The sequence below is a fragment of the Magnolia sinica genome, chromosome 18 (assembly GCF_029962835.1).
Source record: "Magnolia sinica isolate HGM2019 chromosome 18, MsV1, whole genome shotgun sequence".
Classification (NCBI taxonomy): Eukaryota; Viridiplantae; Streptophyta; class Magnoliopsida; order Magnoliales; family Magnoliaceae; genus Magnolia; species Magnolia sinica.
The window spans coordinates 32,522,549-32,535,835 of NC_080590.1; the positions used below are offsets into that span (position 1 = coordinate 32,522,549).

General features: G+C 41.7%; 2 protein-coding genes across 7 annotated transcripts in view; both read right to left on the bottom strand.

Annotated features, from left to right (window-relative positions):
* Positions 1 to 308: 308 nt before the first annotated feature.
* LOC131232596 (uncharacterized) lies at positions 309 to 4,758 on the bottom strand. 2 transcript variants are annotated; one of them, XM_058228938.1, is made up of 3 exons: positions 4,448 to 4,758; positions 4,211 to 4,300; positions 309 to 3,826 (listed from the first exon to the last, which is right to left on the bottom strand). In XM_058228938.1, the coding sequence occupies exon 3, from the start codon at positions 3,822 to 3,824 to the stop codon at positions 708 to 710; it is 3,117 nt and encodes a 1,038-aa protein (XP_058084921.1). In that variant the 5' UTR covers positions 3,825 to 3,826; positions 4,211 to 4,300; positions 4,448 to 4,758; the 3' UTR covers positions 309 to 707. The 2 variants fall into 2 exon arrangements, with proteins under 2 accessions (XP_058084921.1, XP_058084920.1); XM_058228937.1 differs by lacking the exon at positions 4,211 to 4,300.
* A 2,972-nt stretch (positions 4,759 to 7,730) lies between these two features.
* Positions 7,731 to 13,287, bottom strand: part of LOC131233838 (YTH domain-containing protein ECT2) — a 62,578-nt gene continuing 57,021 nt past the window's right edge. For 4 of the 5 annotated variants that reach the window (XM_058230655.1, XM_058230653.1, XM_058230650.1 and 1 more), the window contains 3 exons: positions 9,077 to 9,228; positions 8,546 to 8,610; positions 7,731 to 8,111 (listed from right to left, as the gene is read on the bottom strand). In XM_058230655.1, coding sequence (XP_058086638.1) covers positions 8,095 to 8,111; positions 8,546 to 8,610; positions 9,077 to 9,228 — 234 coding nt within the window. In that variant the 3' untranslated portion in view covers positions 7,731 to 8,094. The remainder of the gene's footprint in view (positions 8,112 to 8,545; positions 8,611 to 9,076; positions 9,229 to 13,287) is intronic. The other variant, XM_058230651.1, reaches the window with a different exon arrangement.

The window sequence follows — 13,287 nt, forward strand, 5'->3', positions numbered from 1 at the left end:
TTCTCTGAGTTGAAAAAATTGCCACTCAATGTGGACAGAATCTTGGTCGATGCAACTCATCCAAGTCGAACATGAGTCACCCTCAATATGGGCGAGTCCTGGGATTGAGGTTTGAGCCCATGGCTCAATGGTAGACAGTGTATGGCGTGCATTTCAACCTTGAGGTCTCGGGTTCAATACCTTCTTACCTATTTTAAAAGGGGAAAAGGAATGAAAGGAAAAAAGCCAGGCGATAACTGGCGGGAGAAAAGCTCAGATGATGATGATGATGATAATGATGACAAATCCAACAGAGAAACCCTTGCCTGTCTACGGAAAAATTTGAAGGTTTACATTATAATCAAGCTTATCTCAGCCAAATCAGTTACAAGAATCAAACTCACGACCAAAATTGAGTTTGAGTATTGTTTCTATATTTCTTGCTACAAATCACTTGTGTATTGACTTACAGGTCTGCATTTTTAGCTTGGTACTCTTCAGTGAAATTTACATAAATAATGATATGAGAATCATGTGGATTCCAGAGAGCTCTCTCTCTTTCCAACACAGCACAAAAGAACCCAATTTTGCGATTTTTAGGAAATTCTACTGAGTAGAAATTCCAAAACCAAATTATTTTCCTCTGCTCCTGGTATGGCCATAAGCCAAATGCAGACTTAAGAAGCATATGGTTGATGAATTTCTCTTCACTTCTCTCAGTAAACACATCACACCTTCCGAGCTAGAGTCCGCTGCTTTGTTGCATGCTGAACAACTTTCTCCTCCACGGGTAGGCCCTTCCGTCGCCTTACAGCATCAATAAGCTTCCTTGCGGTGTTTGGCAGAACACTGGAACCATCTCCAAACTCTTCTTTTTCTTCCTCTGTTTTCGGTATGAAGAAAGGGTCTTCTGGAAGCGCTTCCCAATGGCTAAATACCAGCAGAGCACTTGATGCTCCTGACGTCCACCTCCTAAGCTCGTCTGCAAATCCAAAGCTCTCAGCAACTGGTACATAGGCATGCACAGTAAATAATGCAGAACCTTCTTGCATCTCTTCTTTCAAAACTCGGGCTCGCCGCCTGGCAAGCACAGCATACATGGGTCCCAAATATTCGGTGGGTGTATTCAACTCGCAGAAGTACATTGCTTCAACAAGCCGGGGATTTTTTTGTAGCACAGCAGCCCTACATGCTTCTTTGATGGTCGTCATTACCTGTCCTGTGAACACCCCATACTGATCAGGTTGCTGGGCAAGCTCGGAATCATCGGATTGGCTTGCCGGTAAAATGTGAGCTTCCAAAAGGAATGCCAAACCCCACATCGGCTCATCACACAACGGCCCGGCTGCTGCAGCTAGCTGGAAACCCGATATGACACTACTCTCAAGACTCTGTGCCTCCATGTACAGCGATTGAATTGCTGCTATAGACGACGCCTTGGTGGCAGTAAACTCATCTTCGGTCTTCAAATTAGTAGCATCCAGAAAGCCCAATCTTTGGGATACATGAGAAGAACCCTGAATGATAACACACTCCTTGCCATGAGAGCAATCAGTATTCCCTTTTAAATCAGGAACAAAGAGAATATTCGGCCCAACCTGTCGAGGCCCAAGTGCCCAGATCCTTTGCAAAAATTGGAACCACAAGCTTCTATATTTTTCAGCCTTGTCTTTATCAATTTCTTTCATGCTAGACTCAACTTCACTCTCTATAGCCTCAATGATCCGCTTTTCAAGTGCCATAACTGAATTCTCATCTTCAGCAGTGTTGTTTAGACTCTGCATTTTCAAAGTTTTGTTGCTCAGACCAGACTTTCCTTCTATGATATCTCCAAGTATATCCGCACTTTCATCTAGAATTTTTGTTAAATCAGCCGGAAGTTTCATGACTTGTACCCGAACAACACATCTCCCATTTGGAGTTGTCTTCTCAACATAATCACCACTGCCGGATAAAACCTTTAATTTCTCCTGTGGATTAGATCCCTCCCCTTCAATGGTCTCTTTATAGGATACAAGAGGTGGTGAAACTTCCAAGCTTACCCTTGCAAATCGCTCTTTCAAATCTTTTACGCATCTCTCGAGATGCACTTCTCCTGCAGCCGCAAGCACCTGTTCCCCTCTAGCAGAAACTGTAACCTCCACAAAAGGGTCAGCGCGATTTAGAAGCCTCAAGCCTCTCAAAAGAGCACCCATATCCGCTGGATCTGTAGGCTCGATAGCCACTCTCAAAGTTGGCGCAACCTGAAACATCATACTTGAGAAAGGCCAACAATGTCTCGTTGATGCAAGTGTAGCACTTTTCAAAATATACTGCCCCAGCCCTCGAATGGCCACAACATTTCCAGCCTTAGCGGATGCAATTGGCTTCAAACCTTGGCCCATCATCAGATACAGTGAATGCAACTTGGCTTCTTGCACGTGTTTCTGCATGGATTCGCTTTTCGTAGGGTCATATAAAGCAGAGAGCACAAAAACCTTCTGACCGATGGAAAGAACCCCGCTGAAAATCCTAGCGAATGCAAGGAAGCATTCATCTGATTCCCCAACTTCTTCTGTAAAATTGTTTATGATCTCCCCGTCCAGACCCCTTTGCGGGAGCATTTTCAATGGAACAGCAAACATTTTAGAAACAAACGCCACACATGGCGCTTCCGAACTAGAATCACAAACCTCAACACACTTCCTCACATGCTCCGCTTCAGCAAGCACATTGGGACTGATCCCATGATCCAAAACCTCCCTCTTTGGAAGCAAACGCAAGATCCTGATTGACTGGGCTGTGATAGGGTCGGGCATGCATTTAACTACCATTGACAAGATCGCATCTGATAAAGGAAGCCACCGGCTGAAAATAGCCTGAAGCACAACCTTCGGATCCTTGTGCTGAAGCTCGCGAGGAGGGATTTTCAAATTGAAAGATTTGATCACTTTCTCAATCATCCCCTTATCACCGTCAGATTCAAGAACGGCCTGGTAAACCTGCCAGAGAGGCTCAAGCACAAACTGCACAAACATTGGTCGAGCCTTACTCCCACCTCCAATACCCTTCTTCCCAACAATCATCTTTGTCTTTGGGTTAAAATACCGTGGGCCCCACAAAGCTTTCTGCAATGCGGCCACACTCGCCCCAAGCTTTGAAGCATAAAAATCGGCAAACTCATTTATACAAAATCCCCACCCATCCAAAGCACAAACAAAGGCCACATTCCCCTTTTGGGGCTGGAACGTGTCTCCTTCATCATCCTCCACAACCTCCTGATTCTCATCTGTATCACTGATGGGCCCTGCAAGTATCGAATCAACATCTGAAAGGTACTTCTCTGATTTGTATGCGCTCATAATTCCATTGACTTCATTAACAATTCTCTGCAATCGGGTGTAGGCTTCAACCGGGCTCAGTTTCAGTTCAGAGATCAAACGGTCAATCTTGTTGAGAACCAGACAAGGTGTGAGCTTCTCGACCCAGGCTTGGCGAAGGACTGCATGGGTCTGGATGTGTACACCTTCAACGGCGTCAACTAGGATCAAGCCTCCATCGCTCAGGCGAGCCGCAGTTGAGACCTCACTGCAGAAATCCATGTGACCAGGAGAGTCAATGAGGTTGATGGAGTAGTCCTTGTACTGAAGGGAGATTGAAGAGCTCTTCATCGTGATCGCCCGCCGCTGTTCCTCATCGAGGTAATCCATGTAGCGAAGACGGCCTGCTTGCTTTGGGTGGAGGACTCCACCGCCAGATGCAGCGATCAGGTGATCGGCAAGTGTTGTCTTGCCATGATCAACGTGGGCAAGAATGCAAATATTTCGAATTCTCTTACAGTCACCGCCAGAGTCAGCATCACCCATTTCTACAAAATCAAACCAAAACAAACCAAACAAAAAGAATTAAAAGAATAAAAAATCTCACATCTCTCTCTCTCTCTCTCTCATGTAGGTAATACCATGGTGATAATTCACCAACATTTTCAAAATGGTGGTGACTTCCATGGTACACGTGGCACGCATGGACTGCAATCTGGACCACCCAAATACTGAGGACTCCCTTGTGACGGAGCCTAGGCTTTGTGTCAAACCATCACAACCATCTGCTTTAACCCACCAAGTATGGTGATCTAATCACTTTAACTGTTAGACGTGTAATCTTCTGCAATGGTTCATCCACAATAAGGCGATTTGGATGGACTTGATTTCTATCAAGTATATCCCACATGTATGCTGGATGGATGACTCACCAACATTCAAAAGTGGTGGTGAACTATCACCATAGTCGGGCTCTTTCAAAGATCCGGAACAAAATACTCGGCAGACAAAATCCTAATTCACTTGATATCAAACAATCATCTCAGTTACATTTTTTTATTTAATTCTTTCATCCAAACTAACAAAAGCAAAATCGAAAGCCTAGAAAGAGCAGAAGAAAAATTCAAAATTTCGAGCAAGGGATTGATTAAATCAATGAGAAATCTTACCTGTCCCAAGGAGGATTCGGTTGAGGGTATTCGATCCTTCTGAACTGCGAAACCTCGATTCCGAACTGAAAATTGCGACAACGTATATATGAACGGGATGTTAGTATCCCCGGTGGGATCGAATGGAACGAAATCGAAAAGAGAAGAAATTCAAGGAAACGATGAAAGTTGGTTTTTCTTTAAAGGAGCAATATTTAAGGTTAGGGTTTTGGGGAAGGGAGGAGATTGTCGTTGGCGTTCTTTTCTGTGGAGGATTCGAGAAACCCTAGCTATGGCGATGGTTGGAACTTCCTCTCTCTCTCTGAATGGGGCGCGGATTTCCTGCGAAAGTCTTTCGCAGGAAGTTGCTGCGCTGGAAACCTAGGTGGGGTCCACTGTGATGTGTGTGATAAATCTACCCCGTCCATCCGTTTTGTGAGCTCATTTTAGAACTTGATACCATAAATTAGAAGGATCTAAGACTCAAGTGGGCCGCACTAAAGGAAAAGGTGGGTATGGCGATTCCTACCGTTGAAACCTCCCTGGTGTCGATGGTGATGTTTACATGCCATCCACACCGTTCATAACATCATTCCTATCGAGATGAACTGAAAACATAAATATTATCTTGTTTCAAGACTTCTGTGGCCTCACGAATATTTCAACATCGGACGTTCAATCCTCACGTTTTCGACACACTTGAGTATTTGATCCGGTTCATTTTGTGCCTCATGTCCTAAAATGATCTCAAAAAACGGATGGACGGGGTGGATTTCTCACAAACATCACGGTGGCCCCACCTAAGTTTCTCGGTAACTTCTTACTGCGAAAGGCTTTGCAGGAAATCCGCGTCCTACGGAATGGAGCTCGTTTGGCCCGAACGGACGCGGATTAGCTACTGACAGTTGAGTAGTACTCGCTACTGAAGTGACGTCATCATATTCTGTGGGCCCCTTCATGATGTATATGTTGTATCCATACCGTCCATCCACTTGGATAGATCATTTCAGGCCATGAGCCAAAGAATGAGTCAGATAAAAAGCTCGAGTGGACCCCACCACATAAAAAGGGTGAGGAGAGTGACGGCACCGTTGAAACCTTCCGAAGGTCCACTATGATATTTATTTGAGATCCAACCTGTTCATAATTTATCACAGACATGAAAGAATTGAAAACATAAATATCATCTTGATTGAAAACTCCTGTAGGCCCTATAAGTTTTTAACGTAAGGGTTCAATCTCCACTGTTTTTCTGTGGTGGGGTCCACTTGAGATTTGGATCTGACTAATTCTTTGGCTCATTCCCTAGAATGATCTCACCAAATGGATGGACGGTGTTGATATAAAACATACATTATGATGGAGCCCACGTAACATGGTGACGTCACTTCAGTAGCCAGTCTCACTACTTAACCTGTCAGTAGCTAATCCGCTGCCTGAACGCGGATTGCGTACCGAGTAACCCGCCACACGTGACATATGTGTTTGATCTACGCAGTCCGTTCATTTTACCGTATCATTTTAGGAAATTATCCCATAAATGAGTTATATCCAAATCTCAAGTGGACCACACCCCAGCAAGCAGCGGAGATAATGAGGGCCACCGTTGAAACCTTTCCAAGGTCACCATGGTGTTTATTCATCATCCAACCTGTTCATAAGGTCACACAGATGTGGATGAAGGGTCGACACAACTATCAGCTTGGTCTAAAACTTCTGTGCCCCAAGGAGTTTTCAACGGTAAGCCTTCAGTTCACACTGTTTTATATGTTATGGTCCACATGAGCTTCGGATATGCTTCAATTTTGGGTTCATGCCTTAAAATGAGCTGAAAAAAAATGGATGGACGGTGTGGATAAGATACATATATCACGGTGGGCCTCATATAGTTTACTCAGTACTCTATAGTGTACTTAGTTACTCAGTACTCATTCCACGTTCGTTTTGCCTCCGCCACGACTCATGATACCGCATGTGTGGCGACACGACAGGGTCATTTCTTAATTGAGCTAGGTTGAGTTGAACTATGTCCTAAGAGCCTGTTTGCTCGGGCCATAATCACACCCACACATTATTACAATGTGCACTTGAACCCTTGATCTCAGTATTGAAACTCACAGTCTACCATTAAGCCCTGAGTAAGGACCCACAGGACAGCATGCCTAATGAACAACCCGGATATCTCCACAATCATTAATTACTAGGTTTGGGCTGTTTGTTTTGGGCCTTGAAATGCCTAGTCTGAGTTAACTTGGACCCGTCAAACCAGCCTAACTTAGTCGAGTTACAACTGACCAGGCATGGGTTTGCGATTCCAACAAGTGGGGAAATGGTTTGGTCAATCCACATCAATTCCATGGTGGATGGAAAATTAACCCTCACTTTGAGGACTAAAAGAAATGGAGGGAGAGATTTGAGTTCATTTTTTAGTTAACATAATTAGCATTAGAAATGATAGTTTATATAAATCATGGGTTATTAATTTTTTAAATCCTTACTACCAAAATCCCTAATATATAATTACTTATAACTAAAATTATATGAACTCATTTTTTCAAAGTAGCAACCAGACAAGACCTAACACTTCAATTGATGGAGTTTTAGGGAATGCAATCACACTACCTTGAATGACCCCCGCCTACGATACTTGGGTATACCAGCAAATAAGTTACTTTTTCTACTTACAGCAGTAGATAAGTAACATATTTCAGATAAGTTTGGTTTATGATTAGTATAAGTAACTTTTTTACTTAAAAAGTACATAATCAATTCAGTTAAATTTTTTTATAGATAGCTTTTCTACTTTTCGTAAGTTGCTGAAGAAAGACATCGAGATCGATGAAAGAGAGGAGAAGTTGCTAAGTATGTTGTTTGCCAAACATACTTATCTTCTTCACAAGAAGAAACTAGATAAGCTACTGGTGAAATAAGTAGCTTATCTTAAGAAACTTACAAGATCCAAACAGGCCCTTTGTATCATTTAGACCATGGCCCATTCACCGTAAGGTCCACCAGTTGAACGGCTATACCAGTAGAACATTCCCAACTTTGTTACAAGGAACACAGTAGCCCAGATCCATTCTTCTGTTGCGCCCTATTCCAGATGGATCCTGCCTGAGAACATCTCTCTGATTGGAAGATAATCAGGGCACCACAAACTCCACTTGTACGAACTTGCACAACCCCAAAATTTCCAAAGGTGAGAAATGTCTATGGCAATAATCAGACAATTCTTCAAAAGAAAATGAGCTGAATTTACAAAAGTAAAAAAAGATGAAAATAAGAAGGAAAGCTAACATCCTACGACCATCCAAAAAGACAATTTTCCTTTGCTGTTTATCACTACAATACAATATGGTTGCTTTGGCAGACTCACCATTTCAGTTCTTATCTGTACAAGTGTTTGTATGAACGGTACAAATCGATTGCAGAATCAAAACAAATTGATCGTATAAGAGTACAGTATGAATTACGAAACAGCTCGATTTTGAGGTGTAAAATTATTTTTTTTATTATTTTACACATCTGATCCTTGTGGAAATGGGAAAACCTCTCCCATCACACTCGTCGCTTCATGCCAAAGGAAGATGGAGAAGCATCACTCGCTTATTTGTAGGCAGGCTGGTAGTAGCTGTTGACGTTATTGTTTTGTGAGCGGTACCAATCAGCTAGATATTTGGAGTACCTGCACATGATACTTGCCCCCACTCAATCACTAGAGCTTCTAAGTCACAACAGTAGCTCTTCCAATCAAGGGATTCACCATACTGGGACCCTGGTTGGTGATCCAAACCATTCTTCGATCCCACCGAGGATGGGAGGATGCCCAGGAAACATCCAGAATCTGAGAAACCAACCTTTGAGAATTTTGGCAATATCCCTTGAATTTGGACTGTTGCTAAACTTTCTTCTCTTAGCCATCGGCCACTGTCTCATAGGCTTTGGATATGCCAATCTGCAAGGTTTCCGTAACATCCCCATACCCAGTGAGGCCCATCAAGTTGATGGATTGGACCACCAAAACATGGGTTCTACATGTTAGCAATCCTGCACATACTCAAACTAGTTGATGAGCAGGATTCCATAGTTCCTTTTAAGCTAAGATCATTCAAAACTTACCCATCGTCATCATTCTCTGTAGCCATCGATGGTCTCTGCATCGACCGTGATGGTCCTGTTGTTGCCTGTAAGAGGTTCAATTGCCATCATCCAAATGTGAGTGAAACAGAAATGACCCATTGGACCTGCTAAGGCTTACTAGTAGGATCTCAAATCCCACACTCCCCCCAACTGCAATATCGGTATGTGCATGTGCCATCTGGCCACTCATCGGGTAGGCTCCCTGTGTATGTGCCACGGCCCGATAATCAGTCTGCTGCCATCACCTTGTGAGCCACAGGTCAAATGTGGAAGATTGGTCAATTCCTCTTCACCATCCATCCACTTGTTTTATACATGTGTGGCCCACCCGGTTACTGAACTGGAATGATTAGGCACAGGGTATGCACAATGGGGCCCAAATATGAACGACCCTGAATTGCCCAACACGAAACACGGACACGTGTGGAGAGTAGGATTTGAAATCCTACAGAGTGTAGCCTTCTGAATTTCTCCAATCCAGGTCATGTGGAAATCATTTAAGGAGCTAACCAGATGGGTAGATGCCACATTGCTTCTGCCACGGGCCCGGAGGTATTCTTCATATGTCTGTAATTATGAAACAATGTACAAGGGACGTGAGATGGCATCACAAATTGATGAAAAGCAGGCAAGCTCTTTCTAATTGATCCTTGATGTTCTTCCTGAACCCAATTATAGCGATGAAAGAAAACAGTTACTATTGATTGTCAGAAGAATGAGACTACCAAGTTTCTACTACAGCATATGCATATGGGTAACAAATTACGGACCATAGCAAAAGGAATTCAAGGTTCCTTAAAAACCAAAAGATCAGACTAGAGCCAGTTTGGAAGCACCATGAATTTGGGATCAGTTCTGCAATTTCAGTAGAACACAAACTCTGGGTTTGCAGCAGTATAGAAACCGGAAATCTCATTTAAGTGAGACTCCATTTCCCTGCTCCAAATTGCAATTGGGATAAGAAAAAACTCTTACTAGTTCTTATCTGAATCAAGATGGGAGCAGAGTGCTTTGTGCCCACTGCTAAAAGTGGAATTTCCAGATGCACCCTTGGGAATTAGTGCTCGTCAATGCACTAAGAAGACCAACTTCAACGAGATTTTAGACCCAAGGGTTCAATTTTGTCAGTTTAAATCACACTGGCAGCTGTCATTAAGCAAAACCATCAACCTTTGGACATATTTTCATACAATATCAAAAATACATCATCCAATTGAGAGAAACAAAACAAGGATTATCCAGAAATATGAAGGATATCATGAAGAGACATTCAAAACCCTTTCACCACCTTGCGGTTGTTGATGGAAATAATAATCTTCCTCCATACTCTCATTTGCTTAGAATATGATTTCAGTCAGAGATAGTATTTGCACATTTTACCAAGGTCATGTTTCTCAATGCTTTGGAAGATGTCCAACAAATGAAAGGATTCCTCCCCCTGACCTCTGCAGCTATGTTTTTCACATATTCTGGGTAGTTTATCCAGGGTGGATGCCTTAGCGAACAACTTCAGGTCAGGCTAAAGCTCTGAACAATTGAGGCTCTTTCAAGTCGGGCTCGACTAGCTCCCCTTCTGTTTACATCCAAGCGATAAAGCAGCAAGGAAGAAAGCTAGGATTTCTTTGTTGTACATGCACCTCTCACTCTCCGAATTGAAATAAGAAGAGTAGAGTTCACGAAATGGCAACTTTTCTCCATTCATTACAGACATAAAAATTGGTAAGGTGATCTTGAGACAGATTAGGTGATTGAGGAAGACATTGAGGAAAGACAAAATATAAAGAGCGAAAATAAAAAAATAAAAGAGAAACACATTAATAATAGTAGAAGTAATGACCTACTAATTAAACCGAGTTAAGAAGGGTGGGTTAGAAATAAAATATTAAGCAGAGCAGGCTTGCAGTTAGTGCTAAAGCAGATGGGTTTCATACTGCTTCCGCAATTAAGTACTATTATTGTGCATAACCTATATATTATACATTACTTAACAGTATATAATGTGGGTTCGGGTCCTTACCTCAGTGGTAGACTCTGAGGAGTTTTGACACGAGGTCTTGGGTTCGATACCCATAGGAGGTGAAATCCCACTACGGCATGCGTGGGTGTGTAAAAAAAAAAAAAAAAAAAACAGTATATAATGTGCAATAGATAAATGTATATATTGTATATGGCATAGTACATGGACTTTCTACCACATTTTGTATGGTAGTAATGTATTAATATAGTCTAGTGTCATGTTAGTCAAAAATGCCTAAAATAGACTAGGTATCCGTATGCGCCTGCACAATTGCCTAGTGAAAAGAGCACAAACTTTGACAAAAATCTCTAATTTCTTGTGAAGAAACCTGATTTCATGGAAAATGAATAAAATGGTCACTAAACTACTATAAAAATAAAACATTACAAGCATTAAATCAGTTGGCTTCATGCACGGAGATCAACATTGAAGCTATGTTCTACTATTACAATTGATGCCAAAGTACGACGATAAGAAGAAGAATCTAAACAGGGTTTTATAGCCAAAAAAAAAAAAAAGAAAAAAAAGAAAGAAAAAAAAAACAAAAAAACAAGGGAGGTTTCATGGTGGTTGATGAGGTGTCATAGGAGGATACATCCAATGTTCGAGTTGTCGTTATCGCTACAAGTTTCGCTGGCCAGAGATAAAGAAATAATATCGTTATCGCCGATAATATCGCTGATAACCGGAAATCAGGAGAACATGGAAAAACGATGAAATTTTTAGTGAAACTTTAGGACATGCCTAAATACACATATTTACATATTTAGGGATAAAAAATTGTAAAAAGAATACATGGCATCAAGGTAGGCCCCACGATTAGGGACTCACATCGTTCGATCAATGGTTAAATACTGGCAAAGTGTTTGTAAGTGTGTGACACGGACAATACACATGCACTGAGAAGTTGCACACGTGGCATACAATTAGTCAAATTAAACCATCCAATATACAGTACTTAGTGTAGTTATCTGAGTAGACCCGAACTTTATCAGATCTTATTATCTCAGTATGAGATTGGTGGACATTTATTGGACAGTTAAAATGAATAAATCTAATGGCTGTATTATTATAAACAAGTGTTCGTGAAATGGGATGGTTTTAACAGCTCATTCCATTCAATTTCCTTTTTAATAAATATGTCATGTGTACAATTTCGAGTGCCTGTGCGTGAAGGGTTAATTGCAGGTGGAGTATAATAAAGCTCCTATTTTAATTTTTTTGGTGTGTAAATAGGTCTTCTTACCCTCACATCCTATCAGTGGGGCCAACCATGAGGTTTGTGAGAAATCCACTCTGTCCATCCGTTTATCCAGACCATGTTAGGGCCTGAGCCTAAAAACAGGAATATCCAAAACTCAAGTGGTCCACATGACAGGGAAAAGTGTGCAAGAAAATGCCTACCGTTGAAACCTCCCTAGTCCACCATGATGTTTATATCACATCCATACCACGTGTGCAGCTTCTCAGTGGTTGTTGAAGCACAGGTGGCCGTGGACCACTCCACACGAACAGTGGTTGTTGACCGTTAAAAACCTTTTGGGGGCCACAAACTTTTTGGATCAAGCTGATATTTGGTTTTTCCCTTTCATCCAGGTTTGTATGAACTTATCAATAGGTTGGATGGTCAATAAACATTATGGTGGACCCTAAAAAGTTTTTAATGGTGGTCGTCAATGACCACGATTTCTTTTGGTGCGGTCCACTTGAGATTTGTATTTGATTCATTTTTAGTACCATGTCTTAAAATAATCTATAAAAACATATGGATGGTGTGGATGTGTAGTACATACATCGAGGTGGACACTACTGACTCCCACCCACTTAGTGGTTCCAATGGTGTAAGGGGAGCAGAGTGGCAGCCCTGGCCTGACCCAAGACAGTGCGACACTTATGGTGGGGCCCACCTTGATATATTTATTGTATATCCACGCCGTCCATCTATTTTTAAAAATCAATTTTGGGTATAATCTCAAAAACGAAGCAGATTCAAATCTTAGGTGGACCATCACATAAGAAATAGTGGTGATTGACCATTAAAACCTTCTCATGGGTTACAAAAGTTTTGGACCAACCTGATATTTGTTCTTTTCCATTCATCCAGGTTTACATGACCTTATCAATAGTTTGGATGACAAATAAACATTACTGTGGGCTCGAAAAAGTTTTTAATGGTGGAGGTTCAACCACCACTCTTTCTTAGAATATGGTCCACCTTAGATTTCGATCTGCTTAATTTTGGGCTAGTGTCCTATAATGATATGGAAAAACCTATGGACGACATGGATAAAAAATAAATACATCAAGGTGGGCCTCACCATGAAGGCCGCACCATCTTTTCTAAAGCTGAAGTCGCACTGAGTTCACTCTCTTTTTGAGAGAGAGAGAGAGAGAGAGAGAGAGAGAGAGAGAGAGAGAGAGCTTTCATCTCATCTTCTCTGGAAAACCTCAAATGACGATTTCAATCGTCTTTTCTGTAAAAAAAATAAAAAATAAAATAAAATAAAAAAAATCCCGAGTCTCTCTCTTGAAATTTCTCTCTTTTTTTTTTTCAAATCCCAACCCAAATCCCCCTCAACTTCGCCAATATTGGGTTTCTTTCAAATCTATTCTTTTCAAAGAGGGAAAAAAAGGGGATTTCTTACCTTTGAAAATCTGGCGCTATCGACCATGATTGGCCCACCAAATCCATCCGAAAGCCACT